Source organism: Anabrus simplex, chromosome X (assembly GCF_040414725.1).
Source record: "Anabrus simplex isolate iqAnaSimp1 chromosome X, ASM4041472v1, whole genome shotgun sequence".
NCBI lineage: Eukaryota > Metazoa > Arthropoda > Insecta > Orthoptera > Tettigoniidae > Anabrus > Anabrus simplex.
In genome coordinates this window covers 176516238-176540682 of record NC_090279.1, presented here as the reverse complement: position 1 = coordinate 176540682, position 24445 = coordinate 176516238, and the positions used below count along the sequence as shown (strand labels likewise).

At 40.8% G+C, this 24445-nt stretch overlaps 1 protein-coding gene across 1 annotated transcript in view; it reads right to left on the bottom strand.

The window, feature by feature from the left end:
- Nucleotides 1-421: 421 nt before the first annotated feature.
- LOC136886822 (alpha-tocopherol transfer protein-like) overlaps nt 422-24445 on the bottom strand; it is a 55903-nt gene continuing 31879 nt past the window's right edge. The window contains exons 4-7 of the mRNA XM_067159655.2: nt 21806-22058; nt 13439-13549; nt 5992-6097; nt 422-845 (exon numbers count right to left, since the gene is read on the bottom strand). Of these exons, the coding sequence (XP_067015756.1) occupies nt 694-845; nt 5992-6097; nt 13439-13549; nt 21806-22058 (622 nt within the window). The 3' untranslated portion in view covers nt 422-693. The remainder of the gene's footprint in view (nt 846-5991; nt 6098-13438; nt 13550-21805; nt 22059-24445) is intronic.

The following is a 24445-nucleotide window of genomic DNA, read 5'->3' as shown; positions in this document are numbered from 1 at the left end:
CCCGACTGGGTCGGGAATTTTAATCTCCTCTGATTGATTCCTCTAGCCCGGGGTATGGGTGATTGTGTTTGTCCGAACACTTTCCTCTTCGTGTTCAGACAACACACTACACTACCGACCATCACAGAAACACGCAATAGTAATTGTATCCCTCCAAATAGGGTTGGCGTCAGGAAGGGCATCCAGCCGTAAAACACGGACAAATCCATATATGCGACACAGATGTGGGAAAAGCGGTAGAAAAAGAAAGGTGTGACTTAACTGAAGGATTTTCCACTTTGGTTGACGACACTGTGTTGGATTTCTGGTCATAGCACCAAGATGTATGATAAGAAGTGAACGGGATATGTGCATTTCAGTTTTTTTATTTCGTTTTCCAGATAAAATGTCGGTTTCACTCCAACCATTCATGAAAATATACTAATGCAGGTGTTTAAAATGTTGTCTGTCTATTTTTTTAATCAGTGTATATGCAACTCTCACTGCAGATCCGTTATGCGGGTAGAAGACATTTGCGCCTTGGTGAAATGCGTTTGCATTCCACAGTAAATTATACGTGACTAAAAAACTTTCCCTGATCGTCATTGTCTTTTGAAAGTACGCGGCAGTAAGTTGGTTTGCATTCTAACCTATTGCTGCCTAAACACCCGGACTCGAAAGCAGTTGATACTGGGAGGTAGTTGCAAGAAAGTATCAGTCTATATCGAGCTTCTTGAACGATCCTTCCAGACCGAACACTTCTCCTGCACTCTTCGCCTTGCCTGGCCTCTTCGTCTCGTCCACTAGCAGCTTGTCTTGCTCCAAGAACCAGCTCCTGTTCGTCTCCAACCTCTTCACGTTAGCAGCTGAAATAGACGAGAATCAATCTAGATAAAACTAATAAGAAGGAGGCAATTTAACCTTGTATTAGCAGCAAAATCATGGCTGTGGTGTCAAAGACTCTCATCAGGTAGAGCTAGGAACTTTAGGTACAAAATTTGGAATTCAAAGGTGTAATAATATACAGAGTGGCCCAAAAGTCCGTTAACATTTGAGGAGGCATTTTTTCAAGGAATACTGGAGGTAGAGATGTAATAATTGACACACATAATTGGCATGACATGGAGTTTTACTGACACCAAAATAAAGTAAATAAAGCTTCACTAAAAGTGACTTTTCTGGTAATGTCAACACGTCGCAATTGCAGGCGCATCTGATTCCCTCTTTCACGACAACTCCTCTTATACCATACACGGGTCTCATACGGCATCACTGATGTGTTGCTGTCCAGCGCCATCTGTTGGTCGTAAACAATGTGTGTCTGTGGGAGACAATATGTCTAGATGGCTAAATACTGAGATGGGGGTAGCACAGGGTGGGGTGTTATCACCGCTTCTGTTCTCCCTATACATGAATGACCTATCAGAACAACTGACGAACTGTAAATATCACTTATACGCAGACGACATCCAATAGTATATTCATACCAAGCCGAATGACATACAAGAAGCAACCATGAAATTAAACGAAGACCTATTTAACATTAACGAATGGACTAGTAGCCACTGCCTGAAGGTGAACCCATTAAAATCGCAAGCCATCATAATAGGATCTAAAAAAGCGCATGCCAAGTTAGAAAGTATTAATATACCGTTTATCAAGATCAATAAAACACCTATAATACTGAAAGACTCCGTTAAGAACCTTGGAATAATTTTTGATAAGTGTTTAATTTGGTCAGAGCACGTAACAAGAATTTGTCAACGTGTATTCGGCTCATTACACTCACTGCATAAACTGAGGGACTTTCTTCCTGTCAAAACCAGGAAACTGCTCGTTCAAGGACTAACTCTACCAATAGTTGATTATGGTGACGTAGTCTATGATAACATAAGTTATTCACGTGCTTCTAAACTTCAACGGGCGCATAATGCCTGCATTCGATTCATTCTAAATGTTCCGCTCCATTCCCACATCAGCCCATTCCTCCATCAGCTGTCCTGGTTAAGATTATGCGATAGACGTAAGCACCATGCTGTTTCTCTTCTGCACAAAATACTGCGAACAGGTAAACCAGACTACCTGAGAATATATTTCAGCTACCTCTCTCCCTCAGATAGAACACCGCAAGGTCATCAACACGATCCCTGTTGTCCATCCCCATTCACCACAGTAGGATGTATAACAACTCATATATACCGGGGACCATACGTACCTGGAATTCCCTCGCGGCTGAAATTAGAGACATAAGCAACCTAAAGGTATTCAAAAGAATGTGCTGGAACTTTTATCTACATTCAGAATAATTTACTCCAAGAAGTACCCTCAAATGTTAGATTAAGTCAAATGAATAAAATGTAAATTTAAATTAGTAACATTGACAAATTTCGAGGTGTACCGGTATTTTTAATAATAGTAAATACTATAAATTCATTTTAAAATGTTAGAAACAAATTATGATACTTAACATTTCAGTTAAATTACATTTAACTTTAATTTTAAATTATATTAAACTTATTTTAATTTTAAGTAGTTATAATGTTCTGTTTACACAGGTGTACAATTATATGGTTTGGCATAATAGCAGGCTTCATATCCTGAGCCCCGCCATGTACAGAAAGACATTCATAAATAAAATAAATAAAATAAATAAATAAAAGTGGGATTTCATGGAACACACTATCCCCCGAATGCAATCTGGAAGTTACGTAACCCGAACCGCACAGTCCCTTGCTAGATTTCCGCCCAACTGCAGTACGATGAAGCGCAAACTGATCTGTGGAGCTTTTGCCTAATGGGAGTTCATTGAGACTCAAACTAATCTGAAAATTTTCGCTTAACATGACGGCACTGAAGCAAAGGTAATGTGATACCACCCTGAGAAGAGTAAAATTCTAACAAAAACGTACAGAAAGTAGAAGATATTTTCTATTTATAAAACAGTAACGGGAGAAAATGTATTAAGCCACAGACGTTCGGTTTCCTTTTTTGGAATTTATGGGAAAGGAGTTAAAACATGAATTGACAGAGAGTGCGAAAAGGTGCTGACTTTGAGTAAATATGTAAAAAGGTGCGAATAGATGCAACCAAGACAGTGTAAAAATTGCTCCGCGTCTTCAGAAGAAAGTCCCAACTCTTACAATAACGGGGGTTTGAATTTAAGAGTGCTTTACCGTTGGTCTCTGTAAGTGGTGCGCTCATTCGTCACCAGACGGCTCGCCGTATGCTGGCACAGCGCTCCAAGCGGGAGCTGACGATAACATTAAGCCCCAAACACGGCCGGCTGGATCCTTCGCTGCGCTCCGCTAGAGCGACGCATCAAGTCGGCCGTGCTCCAATTGAGACCTTCTATCACACCGTGTGTGCGTGAGGAGTAACAGAGAGGACATCAGTTGAATCAGGGAAGAACGTGGTAGAAAAAATAAATAGAAAATAATGAACACACAACATCCCTCGATCACAAAAATGAAGCTATTCTTGTTGTTTGGATTCCCAGCATGCCTGGCGGCATAGCGCGCACCATTGATACTTGATTGTGTCAAATACTTAACAATTCTTTGATCGATTAGAACATGTTCTAATTCACTTTAAATATTTTTAAAGACTCTTTAATTATTGCAAGCGATTTGACAAGCAAACTTGTGAAGTATTGAAAATTCTTGTGAATTCTTGAATTTGACAGACATTTGTTCGTGTATAACAGACAGGCTTTACACGGTAGAAAAATTCCACCTTCGTATGCCAGTAAGAGATGTTCCTAATTACTTCTGTGCTTGGATTATCGTAGTACCGGTGGGGGAGGGGAGCACACGCCGGGGTCTGAAAAGGCAATCGTAATGGAGAGAATTATCGTTAACGACAGTATTGTTAACCCCTTCCACGAACCTCCTACGCTGACGTAGGAGGGGGAAAGGTGATACTCCCACGTGGCGCGTCCCAGGTGGCGGATAGGGGTTCTAACCGGCTTGCCGGCGGACTTGAGGGAAATAAAGTACCTCTCACGGAGCAAACACACAACCCCCTGTAGGTGGGGGACGCAGACGAAGAATACACCCACGGTATCCCCTGACTGTCGTAAAAGGGGCGACAAAGTGATGATCAAATTAGAACCATGACACTACTTGTGATTTGTAGCACCACGCGGGGAACACCATGGGTCGCTTTTACTTGCGGGTAGTACCACTATGTTAGGTACCAAATAGGTTTGTGATTAGTAGCAATAGAGTGCGTTACCAGCTTCTAAAGTACCTGTGATTCGTACCCCTATATGAGCAACACCCTGAGATGAGCGACACCATGATTCTTCCTTGCCTATGATTAGTACCCACTGTGTGAGGAACACCCCGTGATGGTGCGGGTCCCTGTGGTTAGTCCACTTATGTGAGGTACGCCATACGTTTGCGTTACCTGTAAATAGCTCCGCAGTTTGCGAAACACCATAGGTCTGTGTTACATCTGCGAATTTCATTACCTGTGAGTAGTACCATAATGTGTGGAATACCGCGAGTCTACGCTACTTTTGATTAGTAACGTAACATGACAAATACCATGGTTCTATTTTCCTAGCGATAAGTACCATTATGAGGGTACGAAAACCCGAATTTTGGACCCGTTTCGACTACAAGCATCATCAATTCAGTATTGTGCTTTAGAATCAGTCCCTTGGTCAGTAATACCATTGTTTAACGCTAGTTTCTGGGAATGTGGGGCATTGCGGGTAGGATGCACTGATTGTTTTAACTTCATATCCATCCATTCATTCTTCGTCCTCACGTTTTCGAATCTGGTCAGTGGAGGATTCTGGATTTTAAATTGCCATACCATTTCGTCTCATTTCGTACCATTAGGGGCTGATGACCTAGGCTCCTTTAAACAACAAGCATCATCATCATGTTAACCCCTTAATAGGCAGTGTTCCTCTGAAGCAACATTTCCTAATTTCTGTGTATAATGTAAATAAATGTTTGTAAACACATGAGAAAATTCAGCGAGTCAATTTGGTGCCAGAAATATCCTTTAAAAGTGTTTCTTTGAAAATATATGTGGTTTCCAATCAAAGGGTTAAAAAGAAAGAATGTTACATTCAATTACAGGAATTAGAGCCGGTACCGGAATATTAGATCGTTACAGAGAGTATTGTCGTTATATCGGTATCACTGCTTTGGACTGTCATATAAAAGATGTTACATTATTAGGACCCAGATGTTTATCACATGTCATATTTTATTTCCATAGAAAATACAAATTAAGCAATTTTCACGGGCCATATAAAATCATAATTTGGCTCTTTTAACGTGTTTTGCCATTTTCCGGCAATTGTTCATATTATGGTCATATTTGCCCGTGAATTGTCGTGTTTTTGTGATATTTTTATATTTTTATTCCACTTCGCATATCTGCTTTCAGTCTTGTCAAAGACGGATTTTTCACATGTCCTAATTGTTGTCTGTAATTTCTTATAATTATCTTTCTTAGAAATATACACTTAAATGAATTAGGAGGTTAGGCTGTATAGAAAGAGACAGATGCGTATAAAGTGACGGAATAGTGAGCCTCAATTGAACTCTAATGGTTTGACGTATTTCAAATATTTCCCAACAACATCCTGCGATATTGAGTGGTCCTTTACCCGTTACAAGTCAATGTTGCGTAAAAATAGAAGATAGTTTATATTTGAATACTTTAAAATATATGTAATTTGCTATTGTGATTCTTTCTGATCACCCATCAAAATGTGATATTTCATTCTGTGCAGAGTCGATAGTTACCTCTGGATTGAGTAATTAAATAAATTCGAAACATAGTAATACAATTAATATTAATACTTATTTATGATTATTATTGAATATTGTAGGTTTTAAAGGTATATGTTCAATATCAAGTTAAATTGAAAGAGCGGCAAGATTTTTGAAAATTTCGAAAATGTGAGCAAAACACTTTCGTCATATTTATTGTTATATTTTAATAAATGTTTAGGTCATAAACATCCGAGCTCTATATATTATACTCTACCATGTATCTCCTTCAGGTCACTTAGTTCTCCTTCGAAGTCCTTGGGTAGGATATCCTTGGGAAATATCTTGTAGAACGCTTCCATTTCCCCAGAATGCAAATGAATCTGAAACAATGTGAAATAAATATCACTAGCTGACAACAGCTGCTGTAGGAAATACAATATCATTGCATTCTTGCATTTACTTGAATATTTCGATAACAAGACACATAACAAAATATTTCCATTTGAAGATATTCAATTTTAAGTTAGTTCACGCTTTCAAAGTACCCTTTTTTTATTTATTAAATACTTCCTCTCATGCAGAGGCTGTCTTGCGAAGAAGTATACTTTTACATTCATTTTTATAAAAGAAATAGATACAGTTGAGAAAATTAGATGGTAACCAAATTGTAACAATGATTTCTTACAATTATTAATGGACCCCTTAAGGCAATGATAGCAATTTCCCCTAACGTTGTTACTGGCAGTTTCCAGAAATTAGCGGAAAAAATGGGAATTGTTCCCCTCCGTCCAATCATCAGCAAAAAATTGTCGGTAGGCTGTCACTATTATAACGACCGCAGGGTTTTGAGTGGTAGGTACACTTACTTATTAGAAATAAAAGACGAATATTATTTGGATAATATATTTTAGTCATTAGAACATGGTACACTTGGAATGTGAGTAATAACTGGGTGTAGTATGGGTCTGTGATATGAAAAATAACAGACATAATTTAAGAGTTTGAGAGTAATATTACGAGCAATATACAGCTGACCACGATGTATTCACAACGACAACTGACCTCCAACTTAGTACGCGATTTTTTTTCGGGAGGCCCCCAAAGCTCACTCCCCCCGCGTGGCAATCAGCTCAATCTAAATTTCTAAGAAAAAAGAAATAGCAGGGAAGAGTGGGAAGTGATATAAGGAGTACCTGCCGTTTTCCGAGTTAGACTCGCTACCACGGCGAGAGTTCGTGTTTGGTAAGGTGGTGTTAAGGTGTGGTATTAAGGGTCAGGGAAAACCACAGGGGCAGAAAAGAGAAAGAGCCTACATTTAAAACCTGAGTTAACACAGCGCCATCTTATAACAGAGTATGCGTGTGACGTCACATTTTAGCGCAAATTGTGCCTTAATTTAAAGCGCTATTTCATGAAAACTACGATTCAGATTTTTTTAAATCTACAAATTGAGATGTTAAACATAATCGTAAGTTAGATACTCTCGGGGATATACGCGTTCTAACCAAACACTGTAAGTCATAAATGTTTTGTTTCCAAGTACCAGTTGTCGAGGAAGGTAAGTCTACATTAAAAGTGTACAGATACAGCATAATGAGGTAATTATGGTCACTTTTGTATTTAGTATATAACGTATGTCCTTTCTGAAAAGTAAGATTTCTTTAAACATTCAATTTGAGATAAAGTATTGAAATCAACCTTGTAAACTGACACAAACGGTTATTAACTTTAGATCATAATCTCGAATAGATGTAACCACAGAACACATAATATAAATTGACGAATTTGTCATAAGTAAAGCCCCAATTTTTATGCAGTAACAGGTTAGATTGAAAGCTAAGTTTTTTAGTAGGAAGTGTCGGCCGCCCGCTCTTAAATAATGTAACAAGAGTAACATAAATTATAGGGGTTCTGATGGGCGTACCCCTAATGTTAATGCAAACCCCGTGGCACAGTCGTTGTGAAGGTGGACTGTACTTACTACTCGCTTCATTAAGTTTGCATTATAACCTATTAATGCATAAAAATCCGGGCTCTAGTCATAAGTCTGTACAGAGTTCTCCTCCATATTAAAAAAACAATATGAATATGGCTACATGAAGGCATGAATGAGATAATTAATGAATTATTCCATGACTGCATTGTCATGCATGCATGAATGAGTGAGTAAATACTTCTCTCCCAGTCACAGATAACCACCGACTGAGGAGAGAGCATTCGAGTAGATGGATAAATGCATGGGTGGATTTATGAATGAATGCATGAATAACTCTATAATCTACCCTAATTTGTGACTGTTTACACGGGCGGAAAACCATTCCACATGCAAGGGCCACGCTTATAACTACTGCCTGGTCGTGTTATCCACCCCTGTTGAGGAAAGGAGCCACCTTCCCAGGGATAACACGCTCGGCCCTTTCTCCTGAGACCCAAAAGGAAGACCCCCACCTAATCTAGCAGCTGTCAAACACTTTCTCACCATTACATATTTCAGCAGAGCACATGTAAGCGGAAATCCTGCTCCCCATGTGCTCCCCTCTCTTTCCTCTATCTCGACATTTTCCCTGGTGCATTTACTGACACCTACCCCATTCGTTTGGGATAGGCCCGTCCTATCCCGTCCTCCCTCGGTTATGTCCTTACGATTTTATATGACTACATGAAAGCATGAATTAATTAATTAATGGTTCCCTGACTGAATTGTGGATAAAAGTATGGATGGATTTATGAATGAATGCATGAATAGATGGATTATTGCACTCATCCTGTAACTACAGACCGCCAGCAGTTACGGAGAGATTATTACCTTCAGAGTGGATGAGTGGCATTCATGCACGCATGAAAAGCTAATGAAGCTATTCAGTCCCAGTAACGGATAACCAGTAACTGCGGAGGGAGCCCTTATTATCGAATAAATGAATGACTGAATGAATAATGAATGGGTGAATGAGTAATGAATGAGTGAATGAATGTTCTCACCCTACAGCTACGGAACGCCAGCAGACGAGAAAGAAACATTCCAACTATATAAATTGACAAATACTAATAATAATAATAATATGTATTATCAACAGACTCAAAGCTCAGGCACTTCAATGCTGCGCTGAGGAACGTGGTACTGTACGCGGCCGAAACGATGACGCTATCAAAGTATGGCGCAGAGCAATTAGAGATAGAAGAAAGTAAGATTCTGAGAAAGATACTGGGACCAGCAAGAGGTGGGGAAAGGTGGGAACAAGAAGATAAAGAGAGGAACTGTACCGAAATATGAGGACGATCTCCGAAGAAATAAGACTCCAAAGAGAAAGATTTATTTGACATGTGATTAGCATGGACATGGATAGTACGGGAGACAAGAGGTAGGACGAGAGGGAGGACTGGACTGAGATGAGGATCAAGGTGGAAACGACAGAGAACTGGAGAATATGTCAGAGCTCAATGACAGAGAAAGTTAGAAGAATATGATAGAAAAACACCAGTGAGGGAGGCAAGAGATGAGGATACTGAAAACATCAGTTGAAGAACGGAAGAGAAGGTGAGAGAGAGTGAAGAGATTCTGGGAGGAGAAAAAGAAAGCACAAATCATGACAAAGCTGCCTGTGGTACTACAGAGGCCGTAACGAAAGAAGAAGAAGAAAAAATAAAAAGATAATGTAAAATGTGAATATAAAGTTATTGAAGGAGCATGTTGAAAATAAGTAATCAGTAGAGCCCAGATTTTTATGCATTAATAGGTTGGAATGCAAACTTACTGAAGCAAATAACAAGTATAGTCCACCTTCACACCGATTATGCTATGAGGTTTACATAAACATTAGGGGTACTACCCATCAGAAACCCTATAATTTATGTTACTCTTGGTACGTTATTGAAGAGCGGGTGGCCTATACTTCCCACTAACCAAATTAGTTTGCAGTCTAACCTGTCACTGCAAAAAAATCTAGGCTTTAGTAATCAGTCACTCTCTTGTCCTTCATTAAACCCCATTTCCCCCATCGTTTTTGTTGGCCAATTTAACATAATGTTGTAGAACCTGCTGCATCCTGCAAGTTTCTGTGTATTGGGACTAGCGCCAGTGGCGTATGGTTTCTCAAGGGGTAGACTTGGAGGATCAATGTAGGATTGAAGGCTGAATATGTTTCATTTATTCATCAATATACTCAGCAGAAACAATCCTCCCTTTCATATCTGATTTGTATTCAATGTGTTTCATTTTGGTCAGTTAAAAATACATCTTATCTTTCATCTGAATGCCTCTTCCAGATGTCTCATTCGACAGACATACTTAAAATAATTCACAGAAAAGAGAATGCATGAAATATAACGTGAAAATTAGCATCTAAAATAGGAACGCTTTGCGGAATATGTATCAAAGAAATATTAGCAGCAGTTCACATTCATTACACCTATTCCCAAGAAATCAGGTGCTGACAAGTGTGGAAACTACTGCAGCATATCTCAGGACTGCAAAATTTCAACACGTATTATTTTCAGAACAATGGAAAGACGAGTTGAAACTGAGTTGGGATTAGATCAGCTTGGCTTCAGAAGAAATGTAGGGACAGGCGAAGCAATTCTGGCTTTACGTATGATCTTAGAGGACCAAATTCAGAAGAACAAGCTCACGTACATGGCATTCATAGATCTAGAAAAGACATTCGATAATGTTGATTGGACGAAGCATTTTGAGATTCTGAAGGTGATTGGGATCGGATATCGAGAAAGAAGGATGATCTACAATCTGTACAAAAATCAGTCTGCAGTGATAAGAATCGAGAACGTTGAACAAGAAGGAGAAATCCAGAAAGGAATGAGACAAAGCTGCAGTTTTCCCCCTTCTCCTTTTCAGTGTTTATATTGAACAGGTGGCAAAGGAAATCAAAGGGGAATTTGGAAAGGGAATCACAATCCAAGGAAAGGAAATTAAAACTCTAAGATTTGCCGAAGATATTGTTATTTTATCTGAGCCTGCAGAAGATCTCGAGAATTTGCTGAATCTTGGGGGAGGAGTACAAGGTGAAAATTAATCATTCCGAAACAAAAGTAATGGAGTGCAGTCGAACGAAGGCATGTGATGCAGTAAATATTAGATTAGGATACGAAGTTTTAAAGGAAGTAGATCGATATTGTTACATGGGTAGAGAAACGACTAACGATGGCAGAAGAAAGGGGGACATAGAATGCAGACTAGCAAGGAAGGTCTTTCTTAAGAAAAGAAATTTGCTTACTTCAATCATTGATATAGGAATTAGAAAGACGTTTTTTAAGACTTTCGTCTGGAGCGTGGCATTGTAAGGAAGTGAAATATGGACCATAACTAGCTCAGAAAGACAGAGAATAGAAGCTTTTAAAATATGGTGTTACAGAAGAGGGCTAAAGGTGAGATTAGTAGACTGAATCATGAAAGAAGAGATCCGGAATCGAATTCGCGAGGGAAGACCGATTTGTCTAAATTATACGGGAAGAAGGGATAGAACGACAGGACATATCTTAAGACAACCGGGACTTGTTCAGTAGTTTTTTAGGGAAGTTTAGGCTGTAAAAACGGTAGGGGTAGACCAAGGTGTGATTATCACAAGAAGATTAGAGGAGATTCAGTAGTTACGTAGAAATTAAAACATTAGCACAGGACAGGGTAGCATAGACGGTTGCATCAAACCAACCTATAGACTGATGACTCAAACAACAACACATTATTTTTATGGTTGTAGTTAAATGTACATAACATTTAGCTTTTAACTCATGTACATGGATCACTCTTTATTGCGATACTTGCTTTTCCGTCACTTTTATTATGTATTGCGTTCTGTTTAAGAATTATTTATATTTTCCGTTTCGTATTTTACTTTTTTTTATTTTATTTTATGTTCACTTTTTCGCTCCGGATTATTTTTTTTTTTGAGTTTTGGTTTACTTCATTATATGTTTTTAAAATATGTTATTTGGCTAAACTGTCTCTGATTTTATATAGAATAGTATATTTCTCCTATATGTGTATTATCATGTAATTTAGGTGGGTAAGTGTGGGAGCAGGCCATGAGTCCTAACAACGCCACTGCTTAAGTCAAACATGTACTTTGTTGACAAGGATGATTGCAATCACAGAAGCCGTCAGTGATTATCCAGAAATTAATTTTTCCTATTTATTTTCTTGTAAACTTATATAGCCCAAGAATATGAGCATGCGCGACAGATCTATGACGTAGTAATCATATACTGGCCGGACATGTTCCACCTGGTGTCAGTAGCGCAGCAGCAGTGGCCCGTATTCTTTCTCCCGCCGCCTCAAGAAGTACCTATCCTCTTGTCATCATTTTCACACGGACGAAGAACTGAAGACAATAGTCACATGGTGGTTCTACCCCCAGGTGGCAGACTTCTACGACACCGGCATACAAAAGTTGACCCTATGATACGAAAAGTGTCTCAATTCTGGTGATGATCATGTCGAAAAGTACACGGTGTATTATTTAAGACTTCGTAGTGGAATACTGAGGCATAGAAAAGCAGAGAAGGGGTGACTGCGAGCGGAGTACTCGCAATTTGTGAACGGACGTAGTATAGAAACTAAACGAAACTGAACTCACCAGCTATATACATGCTTATGATAAATATATAAAAAATAAATAAATAAACTACAAAATGAAACTGAACTCACCACTGAACGAGTCCGGTAGGATCGTAAATGTAATTATTTTATTTGCAATACGTGCCAACGAATGTGAAATACCACTTTCTTGAGCTACGCTCCGAAGCGATTTATGTCAAATCAAATCAAAATCTCTTTATTTGCAAATGAGGTGTCTACCTCGGTGCCAAATGGTATATTAAAATACATTATTGTCAAGCACTAAATTTTAAATTAACAAGAGATGAAGAAAATATTCCTAGAATACAATATTATACAATTTACGCTAATAATTGTTTCTATTAAACACACACATCATCCTTAATTAATTTATATTGTTTACAAAATTCTACTTATAATATATCCTGTACTTACAAACATAGTCAACTCATATACAGTACGTGAAATTACTACAAATAATACTATACAACTGGTATAAGATTAAAATTAACATTGTATTTATTTACATATTTATGTTTTACCCATTTTGGAACCTAAGTAGCATAACAACCTGCTGCGTCTTAACCAAAGCCCCTTTGGCCACCACTTTTCAGAGTTCCTATGTTGATTGTTTACTTTCTAAGCTCTCTTGTGTGAGAGCTGTTTACCATCGCTGTTTTTCTTCTTAGTTAAGGCACGAGTAATGCGCCATTTATGAACGAATTGTTGCACGTAACGTTTTGGTGGTACTGTAGATGTGAAAAACAGTCTACGGGATTTTCGAAAGCATATTTTAACTGGTTTATTTTTGTTGTGTAAATAACACTCGACCAAATGTGTTTTCTGCGCTGTAGTGTACTTAATCACCGCGATAACAACCTCACAACACGCCTTAAAAGTGCAATAGTTTCTAACGAATTTCTGCGTCAGTTGTCAAGATTTCCTATCACGAGAACCTTGACACAAGCAATATGACGCTCGCTTGAGGATTCCCGCGGCCTGTGAGCAGAAGTGCGAAGTCTTAAATTACATTCCCCGTACGTCTAGCATTGCTCATCGGGTGTCAATCAAGTTTCCATGTAACTTTGTCTTTTCTAAAAAATAGGGAAACTTAATTTCTGGATGACCATCGTATATAGATTTTTTTACTTACCATACTCATAAGTTCTTTGTGCAAGAACGGTTTGATAATCCTCAATATCGTGTCCATTAACGCACTGCAATAAATGACGTGGAGTTCCTTTATTCGGCACGGTGTCGCTTCCTGTAAATGAAAGGACGTATTTTATATAGCTAATTTAATAAATAGTAATAAATACAAAACATTTAAAAATTAATACAATCATATGCGCTCTACAGGAAGGGAATCATATTAGTAAAATGATCCAAAGCAAAGCAGCATATTTATTCTGGGTGTTTTCCGAAAAAGCAGCATATTTATTCTGGGTGTTTTCCGAAAAAACAGCATATTTATTCTGGGTGATTTCCGAAAAAACAACATATTTATTCTGGGTGATTTCCGAAAAAGCAGCATATTTATTCTGGGTGATTTCTGAAAAGGCAGCATATTTATTCGGGGTGATTTCCGAAAAAGCAGCATATTTATTCTGGGTGATTTCCGAAAAGCAGCATATTTATTCTGGGTGATTTCCGAAAAAGCAGCATATTTATTCTGGGTGATTTCCGAAAAAGCAGCATATTTATTCTGGGTGATTTCCGAAAAAGCAGCATATTTATTCTGGGTGATTTCCTAAAAAGCAGCATATTTATTCTGGATGATTTCCGAAAATGCAGCATATTTATTCTGGGTGATTTCCGAAAAGCAGCATATTTATTCTGGGTGATTTCCAAAAGAGCAGCATATTTATTCTGGGTGATTTCCGAAAAAGCAGCATATTTATTCTGGGTGATTTCCGAAAAAGCAGCATATTTATTCTGGGTGATTTCCTAAAAAGCAGCATATTTATTCTGGGTGATTTCCGAAAAAGCAGCATATTTATTCTGGGTGATTTCCGAAAAGCAGCATATTCATTCTGGGTGATTTCCGAAAAAGCAGCATATTTATTCTGGGTGATTTCCGAAAAAGCAGCACTATTTATTCTGGGTGATTTCCGAAAAAGCAGCATATTTATTCTGGGTGATTTCCGAAAAAGCAGCATATTTATTCTGGGTGATTTCCGACAAAAGAGTAATGTTACGGAAATTATGCAAACTTTGCACTGAAAAGACTTGGGAGAAAGGAGACGAGCTGCCCGACAATGTGGTATGTTCCGAGCTGTCAGTGAAAAAAAATTGAATGGAATTTTTAAAAGAAGGAGAGAAATAGATGAATTTAAAACTGGGATTCAGGAGGGAGAAACTGGGGAAAATATTCGTTTATGGGAAGAGGATTTAGGGACTGCAGTAATTTACCAAGGGGTTATGCTAGATAAGTATTCAACCACTTCGAAATCGTTTAAGAAAAGACTAGTAAACAATTGATTGGGAATCTCCCACCTAGACGACAGTCCTAATGTGGATTAGTGGCTGCTGATTGAACGTTGACGTAACAATAGCAAGATAAATGTCGGTTTGGAAGGAGCACCAAATATGAAATATAATTTACTCCTCAGTTTTGTTTTTCAGTTATAAATTCGTTGCTTTTCTTTATTGAATGTATTAAAATGATTTCCACTGTGATTGGATGCACCGTACACAGGGGAGAGTGATTTGTTCTTTTTCCCCAGAAAATTATGCTCCCGCCATGTTGAATTTATGCCCTTTCTTTGCTCTCCCAAAGGAACACGATTGTATACAGAATGGGAGGGGTTTGTTTTGGAAGTTGAAGCGTACGATTCCCCAGGCTGGAACGAGCCGAAAGACGGTAATAGTTACAGTAAAAGTCAGTGGCGTGCCCTGAACCATAACTACTCCGCGGCTGCTGGGGCAAATAATGTTTTCATTTCCATTTTCTTATCATTCCCAAGAACGTTCCTTCATCGAGGTAAAAAATGCAAACAGCTAAGTGAAGGCAAGTACAGCTGTCTCGATAACCCGTTCGCTCTACTACAGTCCAGATCTTTCCAGCGAGCTCGGGTTTCTTTGCCGGCACGAAAGAGAGTTCTCTGGGTAAAATCTGTATAGCGAAATTCAAATCGCTTGGTTGACGGATGCGCTTTAAGCCTCTTTCTCTTGGGGAGGTGGGGCGATAGCTGTTGGCCTCGCTTGAGATTCCTAGAGTCTACGGCGGCCGAGCAGGTAAAGTGTTCAGCGCCTACAAGAAGAAATGCTATAGCCACTTGAGCATAGTCCTGTTAATAAAAATAGCCATTTTATGAAATCAATTGTAATAAAATTATCTCGGTCATTTACTTTTTTTTGTACCCTTTCTCAACACCTATGCCGAACGGGACTGAACTTGTACTTCAAGAAAAAATCTGGAGTGTCACTATTCATCTCTGCGACCCCGAAAACTATGAATTTCGCACTATTTTTTAACATTTTTATATCTCACTCTCCTCCCTTAAGGGTGTCTTACCCCCAAGCAATTAGTCTTCTGATAGTCAAGGAAAAAATATAGGCATTTACTTAAAATTCGCTGTCTAGTGATGAGTCAACGATATGCAGATAAGATGGGCGCACCTGCCGGCCAATCGATGAGACAGACTCTCTGTATATTCCAGCGGTATTAAAGATGGCGTTATGGAAAATCTCATTAGGGGATTTGAAATTGAGGAATTTTTAACCCTGCAGTACCCACGTCAAAATAGCGAACGTGAGTTACCACATGGAGTGTTGACAGACCCCAATACATTCCTGGTATTTAAGAAGTCTAAAATGAAACGTAGACTTGTGCAAATATATTTTATTATTAATACCACTTACATTATATTACAAAACAGTGTTGGTTCGTGCATGAAGGCTCTTTTGAGCGCCGCCCCACCGCCTTTTCAAAAACATTTACCCTTATTTCACTCTGTAATTGATTACGTAAAGAGATGGGCAAATATAGCGAAGTGCAACTTATAGTGGTGTGCTGTTCATTACACAATGTTATCTTTATTATTTCGGCTGTAAGCATTTTGCTTTTCTGTTGTCAAGAAAATGGCAACGGCTTTCAGACCGTAGCTGGTGCCCAGCACGCTCGATGTTTTCTCTTTAGTCGTGAGGCGTTCAGACTGTGGCAGCAGAGCCCTGAATACAGGGAGTAAAGAATACAGGGAGCTGCCCGCTACACTACTCTCTGTGGCTATCGCTTGAAGCCAACGGCCACGCCCCCCATGGTTACCAAAACATGGCAGTTCTTACGTTGGGGATATATAAAAACTAAGACATTTTCTCGGGAGTAGGGAAACTTCGAATCGCTCAATGTGCAGGTCTTTCTATTTGACATCCGTAGGTGACCTGCGCGTCGTGATGAGGATGAAATGATGATGAAAACAACACATACACCCAGCCCCCGTGCCATTGGAATTAACCAATTAAGGTTAAAATCCCCGACCCGGCCGGGAATCGAACCCGGGACCCTCTGAACCGAAGGCCAGTACGCTGACCGTTCAGCCAACGAGTCGGACAACAGACCTATTAATGCTTTTTTACTAAGCTCTAATAAAGCTTTTCTCATGACCCGCAGCCTTAAATCTACCCTCTCGCTAGTTGAATATCGGTACTACAAATCCAGTATATTAAAAACAGTAGATGCAAATCTTCACCAGATATCAGTATAGATAAGGAGTAGGCTATTAATAATGGCATACCGCAGTCTGAATGCTTTAGGGGAATGCGCAATAAATCACCAAACTGGACTCAGCAACATTGCTTAGGCCTACTACATACTTTGGAGTGGTGGTGGTGATGAATGTTTTAATAGGAAATAAACCCATGAAGTAAACCATTCTCTGACACAAGTGGAAACAACGCAGGACTCAGTTAAGGCCCCCTTGGACGCCAACCCACACTCCGAAGTTAAGACACCTTTAGGCCTTTAATCGCCTTTTACGACACGTGGTGGTGATTATTGTTTTAAGAGGGAGTACAACTAGGCAACCATCCTCTATTAACACTAATCAGAGAGAAATGAAGATATCGGCCAAAGAAAGACAAGGGCCATGGAGGCCGAGAAAATGAAAGACTCCCTAGCCCTCGAATCCTCTTATAGGCTTGGGGTCGGAAAAGAACAAGACTTGACCATCGGAGGTCGGACATGCTAGATTAAAATTAGCCTGGCAAAAGTAAGTGGAAGGAATGACATGACTCAGCTAAGGGTCCCGTGTTTGTCAACCCATGTTCCCAAACTGAGAGCTCCTGGGGCCCCTTGCAGTCGCCTCTTGCGAAAAGCAGGGGATACCGTGGGTTTTGTACTTCTACCCACACCTCCCCAGGGACTTTTACGACAGGCAGGGGATACCTTGGGCCTTATTCTACCGTGCAGGAAGTACAACCGGGCAATCATCCTCTATTACACTAATTAGGAAGAAAAATGGAAGGGATCCCATACTTCGAAAAATGAAGGTATCGGCCAAAGGAAGATGCGGGCCATGAAGGGCGTGAAAATGAAAAATCCCTGGGCCTCGAGTGCTCTAATTCTGTAGGTAAGAAGGGAACGCTTCAAAAATAGTAGGTACTGCATTCACCTACAAAAAAACTTTCTTCATAGACCGATAAAATGATTCCGGTTTGAAATGTGCTGAACATATTCTGGTGTAAGGAGAAGGTATCCAACTTTCCCTTCTAATGGCCTTAATCCACTCTGCTCTCCTTTCTTCATGAACAGGAAACCTCAGGAAGAATTGACGATAAACAACAAGTCTAACCTAAAAATTCTTACAAAAGTGGACGGTGCTTCTGAGACTCCGAAATACAATGGAGGTAGTATAATGTACATATTAAAAGCCATACTTAGAATCTTACCCGTGAAATGTTATTCCAGGAATATTTTTGGATTTCCGATTCTTGCAACCGTATGCACAACACGACATTGTAAGAGCTACAACATCAACTAAATATTAGTATCTCTTTTACATTTTTGCGTGTCGTACAGTGTTTGCATCTGAAAATTCCCGCAAATACAATTTGCGTACACCGTATTCACTCCAATGAGCTGTAACAGATTTGACTATCAAGAAAGAGCATGCGTTCTCGCGCCTATTTACGACCACGCCCCCTATGTAGACCACTGTCATTGGGCTTCACTCTCAGAGCTCCAAGGCATCTCCCTGTATTCTTTACTCCCTGCCTGAATAGGTCGCACTCTTTGCAAGTGTGCGGGGTGCGGGAGGAGCCTGGTGTTGGTGGTGGTGGTGATTATTGTTTTAAGATGAAGTACAACTAGGCAACCATCCTCTATATAACACTAATCAGAGAGAAAAACTGGAAGGGATCCGACAATTCGAAAAATGAAGATATCGGCCAAAGGAAGACAAGGGCCACGAAGGGCGTGAAAATGAAAGACTCCCTAGCCCTCGCAAACCTAATAGCGTCGGGGTCGGAAAAGAACAAGAGTTGACCAAGAGAGGTCGGATAGAATAGATGAAAGTGAGGAGCCTGGCACAAGTAAGTGGAAGCAATGCCAGGACTCAGCTAAGGGTCCCGTGGTCGCCAATCCACGCTCTTAATTTCAGAGCCCGTGGGCCCCTTTTAGTCGCCTCTTACGACAGGCAGGGGATACCGTGGGTGTTATTCTACCGCCCCCACCCACAGGGGGGCCTGGCCAGGAATCGAACCCGGGTTCTCCAGGTAAGAGGCAGGCACGCTACTCCTACACCACGGGGCCGGCATCTCAATATACAACACACTAATATAATCACGCCGTACAAACACGCAAGTGTGGCCACGTGTTGTCGTCAAGTTGGTGAAAAACACGCAAAAATCCAGCGTGAACAAACCGCAAGTGTGGCCACCCCCCTCGCAGGTCGTCCAGCTGCGTGAAAAACACGCCAGTGTGGCCGTAGCCTTAGTCGTGTGGCCTTCAGACTGGGGCAGCAGAGCCCTGAATAGGTCCCACTCTTTGCAAGTGTGCGGGGTGCGGGAGGAGCCTGGAAGAATGACGTGGGCTTGTCAGGGGAAGGAAGAGTACAGGCGGGTGTGTGGTCTGTCTGGCAAAGCCCTCAGTAGGTTCCTAGAATTCAGCAAGGGTGCGGGGCGCGGGAGGAGCCTGGAAGAATTGACGTGGGCTTGTCAGGGGAAGGAAGAGCTCAGGCGGGTGTAAGTGCTGAACGGCGGAGTCCTCAGCACATCGCCAACACTTTACAATGTACCTAGGCTTCCCCCCCCCCCCCCCCCACGTCTTATATTAACTGTTGTTTGCGATTCATTCCAAAACATTTTGCAAAACAATGAATTTCATTATAGTGACCATTTAAACAATTCAGTTCTATAAAAAAAAGCTAAAATAAAGGTTCAAAATGTAACGATAACGTGACGGCACTATTCGTAGTGTGATTAAATTGTTAAATACGTTGTCATGCTTTGAAATTTGAGTAAGGAGAGAGAAATTCGGGAGTGCACTGTTTATTTGCTTTCATGAATGTTGTTATTATCACTTGTGATTGTGATCAGTGAAACAGTGCAGTTCCATAATAGTCGGGATGGCATTAGCTGTTAGAACAGGGCCTCTCAAACGCCCAAAATCTCACGCGTGCAGAGCGAGGCGCAAGAGCTCCGTGCACTGTGCATCGGTGCCGCTCGGTGCCGCTCGGTATGGCTCGGATCAACGCTTCGTCTCTGGGCTACTCGGCTATGCTCGGCTCTACTCGGCTATACTCGGCTCAACTCAGCCCGGATTTGGAGCGCTACGGCGGAGCGAGCGAGACAGGCGTGAGGAAAGAGAGAGACAGCGCTATTGCTCCAAATCGAGGAGTGGGGGGTCTGCACTCTGGTCAACCAAGCCAAGTCGTCTTTTGCACCGTGCACAGTGCATGCACCACGCGCATGCACCCTGAGAGGCCCTGTGTTAGACTATTAATGTGTGTGCATAAATGCCATTGTAGTGTAGTTAATTCATTCATTAATATTGTAATGCAAACAGATTTCTATTCAGCTAGTGCCATCAGATTATTATTATTATTATTATTATTATTATTATTATTATTATTATTATTATTATTATTCGTTCGTTCGTTCGTAATCTGTTTACCCTCCAGGGTCGGTTTTTCCCACGGACTCAGCGAGGGATCCCACCTCTACCGCGTCAAGGGCAGTGTCCCGGAGATTCAGACTTTAGGTCGGGGATACAACCGGGGAGAATGACCAGTAACTCGACCAGGCGGCCTCACCAGCTATGCTGAACAGGGGCCTAGTGGAGGGATGGCAAGATGGGATGGGACAGGCAAGGAAGAGGGAAGGAAGCGGCCGTGGCCTTAAGTTAGGTATCATCCCGGCATTTGCCTGGAGGAGAAGTGAGAAACCACGGAAAAACCACTTCCAGGATGGCTGAGGTGGGAATCGAACCCACCTCTACTCAGTTGACCTCCCGAGGCTGAGTGGACCCCGTTCCAGCCCTCGTACCACTTTTCAAATTTCGTGGCAGAGCCGGGAATCGAACCCGGACCTCCGGGGGTGGCAGCTAATCACGCTAACCACTACACCACAGACGCGGCATTATTATTATTATTATTATTATTATTATTATTATTATTATTATTATTATTATTATTATTATTCATCTAAAAGTATCGTGGTGCTGGTCAGTGAAAATTCGACCGATTGGGGAGGGGGAAGAGATGGCGGCATAGCCCTGTCAGAGTAAAATATCACGAACCGCCACTGCTACAACATTTTTAAAAATGCAGTTATCACCCCACAATACCAGTACCACATAACATAGTTCAGAAAAATTCACATTCATTCGCTATCACTTTCCATCTCATGGGTGGCTTTCAAACAATCATCACATATTATTTTCATGTGCTTCAGGCACATTTTTCTGTAGCATTTGCAACAATATGTCTTGGTTTCTATATCATTCTTTCTTGAGCAGACAGTGCATCTTCATTTAGAAACAATTTATATTGTTGAAGCGATCCCAGCTGTTTCACTGCTAAGTGTAAGCTGATATAAAAGTGTTTATAAACAGAGTCTAATTGAAATGACTCATAACAGGGTATCTTGTAAAAAATCAGAACCAACAGGCAGTAAGTAACGCCATTTCTTACCTAATAATAATATGATGTGCTGAGTGAGAAATGTTGCGTCTGTTACCACGTGTGGATCTACTTGAATCTTGAATTTATTGCCAATAATGCGCTTTGAACACGTCAACAATGGACAAGGACAAGTAAAGCACTGTTGAGTCACGCTATTTCAGGAAGCTACCTAGAGTCACAGCTCTACTGGCAACTTTTGAACGGTAATAAGCGTGGGGGTGTGTGAGAACCCCACGTGGTCTTTACAGGGGTAAGGTAAAAATAGAAAATTTGGACTTTTTGGTCCAAAATCGCTACATTTCAGTCACGAACCGGCCGGGAATCGAACCAAGGACTACCTGAACCAAAGGCCAGCACGCTAACCATCTAGCAACGATGATATCAGAGATGTTACTCACCTGAATGTAAGTTAGTATGACCTTTATTGAGGACACACTTGATTTAGCAATGTGTCCCATGGACGTCTCTCTCTGGTCCATTATGATAATGAACCCTGGACACGTTGGGTCTTCCCTCAGTTCCTGCTCGATCGTCATCAGAACTACTTTTATCGATGTCTCGAATTCCATCTCGTTTGGATCAGGATTGTTCCAGCGTGTAGTTATGATCTTATATCCCCGGGAATCTCTCTTGCTTAAACGACCGAGATTTCTAGAAACAGAAAACATATCGATTGATTAACCTATTACATAATGGTACATTCAACTTAACTGCAGACTGTTATGTATTTCAGCTCTTGTTAATTAACTAAGCAACTCCACAGACCTCTATTTGTAACTAGCGCTCTGGCCTGTTTTGCTCGCAACGATCTTATCTTAAAATAAGATTTAAAACTGAGCCATAACCGTCGTTGTCTTCTCCTCCATCTATTTATCATCGCGAAGTCGGTTATTGTCGGTAACCCTAAATTACACTAACGACGGTGAAGAAAGAGAGGTTAGAAATCTAACATGGCACGGCTCGTATGACGTCACAGTAGGCTGCGTATGACTACTAACTTCGGCGTTGCAAAACAAGCGCCTTGGTTTGGTTAGCCCATTGGCTAGCAACAAGATTATTGGTCTGCTTTGGTTATCCCATTGGTTAGCAACAATATAACTGACCTGGTTTGGTTAACCCACGGGCTAGCAACAATATAACTGACCTGGTTTGGTTAACCCACGGGCTAGCAACAATATAACTGACCTGGTTTGGTTAGCCCAATGATTGGCGACAGGACTATTGGTCTGGTTTGATTAGCCCACTAGCTAGCAACAAGATTATTGGTCTGGTTTGGTTAACCCACTGGATAGCAACAAGACAGTTGGTCTGGTTTGATTAGCCCACTAGCTAGTGACAAGATTATTGGTCTGGTTTGATTAGCCCATTAGCTAGCAACAAGATTATTGGTCTGGTTTGGTTAACCCACTGGATAGCAACAAGACAGTTGGTCTGGTTTGATTAGCCCACTAGCTAGTGACAAGATTATTGGTCTGGTTTGATTAGCCCATTAGCTAGCAACAAGATTATTGGTCTGGTTGTGTTAGCCCATTGGTTAGCAACAAGATTATTGGTCTGGTTTGATTAGCCCACTAGCTAGTGACAAGATTATTGGTCTGGTTTGATTAGCCCATTAGCTAGCAACAAGATTATTGGTCTGGTTGTGTTAGCCCATTGGTTAGCAACAAGATTATTGGTCTGGTTTGATTAGCCCACTAGCTAGTGACAAGATTATTGGTCTGGTTTGATTAGCCCATTAGCTAGCAACAAGATTATTGGTCTGGTTGTGTTAGCCCATTGGTTAGCAACAAGATTATTGGTCTGGTTTGATTAGCCCACTAGCTAGTGACAAGATTATTGGTCTGGTTTGATTAGCCCATTAGCTAGCAACAAGATTATTGGTCTGGTTTGATTAGCCCATTAGCTAGCAACAAGATTATTGGTCTGGTTTGGTTAACCCACTGGATAGCAACAAGACAGTTGGTCTGGTTTGATTAGCCCACTAGCTAGTGACAAGATTATTGGTCTGGTTTGATTAGCCCATTAGCTAGCAACAAGATTATTGGTCTGGTTGTGTTAGCCCATTGGTTAGCAACAAGATTATTGGTCTGGTTTGATTAGCCCATTAGCTAGCAACAAGATTATTGGTCTGCTTTGGTTAACCCACTGGATAGCAACAAGACAGTTGGTCTGGTTTGATTAGCCCACTAGCTAGTGACAAGATTATTGGTCTGGTTGTGTTAGCCCATTGGTTAGCAACAAGACTATTGACCTGGTTTGGTTAGCCCAGTGGCTAGCAACAAGATTATTGGTCTGGTTGTGTTAGCCCATTGGTTAGCAACAAGACTATTGACCTGGTTTGGTTAACCCACTGGATAGCAACAAGACAGTTGGTCTGGTTTGATTAGCCCACTAGCTAGTGACAAGATTATTGGTCTGGTTGTGTTAGCCCATTGGTTAGCAACAAGACTATTGACCTGGTTTGGTTAGCCCAGTGGCTAGCAACAAGATTATTGGTCTGGTTGTGTTAGCCCATTGGTTAGCAACAAGACTATTGACCTGGTTTGGTTAGCCCAGTGGCTAGCAACAAGATTATTGGTCTGGTTGTGTTAGCCCATTGGTTAGCAACAAGACTATTGACCTGGTTTGGTTAACGCACTGGATAGCAACAAGACAGTTGGTCTGGTTTGATTAGCCCACTAGCCAGTGACAAGATTATTGGTCTGGTTGTGTTAGCCCATTGGTTAGCAACAAGACTATTGACCTGGTTTGGTTAGCCCAGTGGCTAGCAACAAGATTATTGGTCTGGTTGTGTTAGCCCATGGGTTATCAACAAGACTATTGACCTGGTTTGGTTAACCCACTGGATAGCAACAAGACAGTTGGTCTGGTTTGATTAGCCCACTAGCTAGTGACAAGATTATTGGTCTGGTTGTGTTAGCCCATTGGTTAGCAACAAGACAATTGACCTGGTTTGGTTAGCCCACTAGCTAGTGACAAGATTATTGGTCTGGTTGTGTTAGCCCATGGGTTAGCAACAAGACTATTGACCTGGTTTG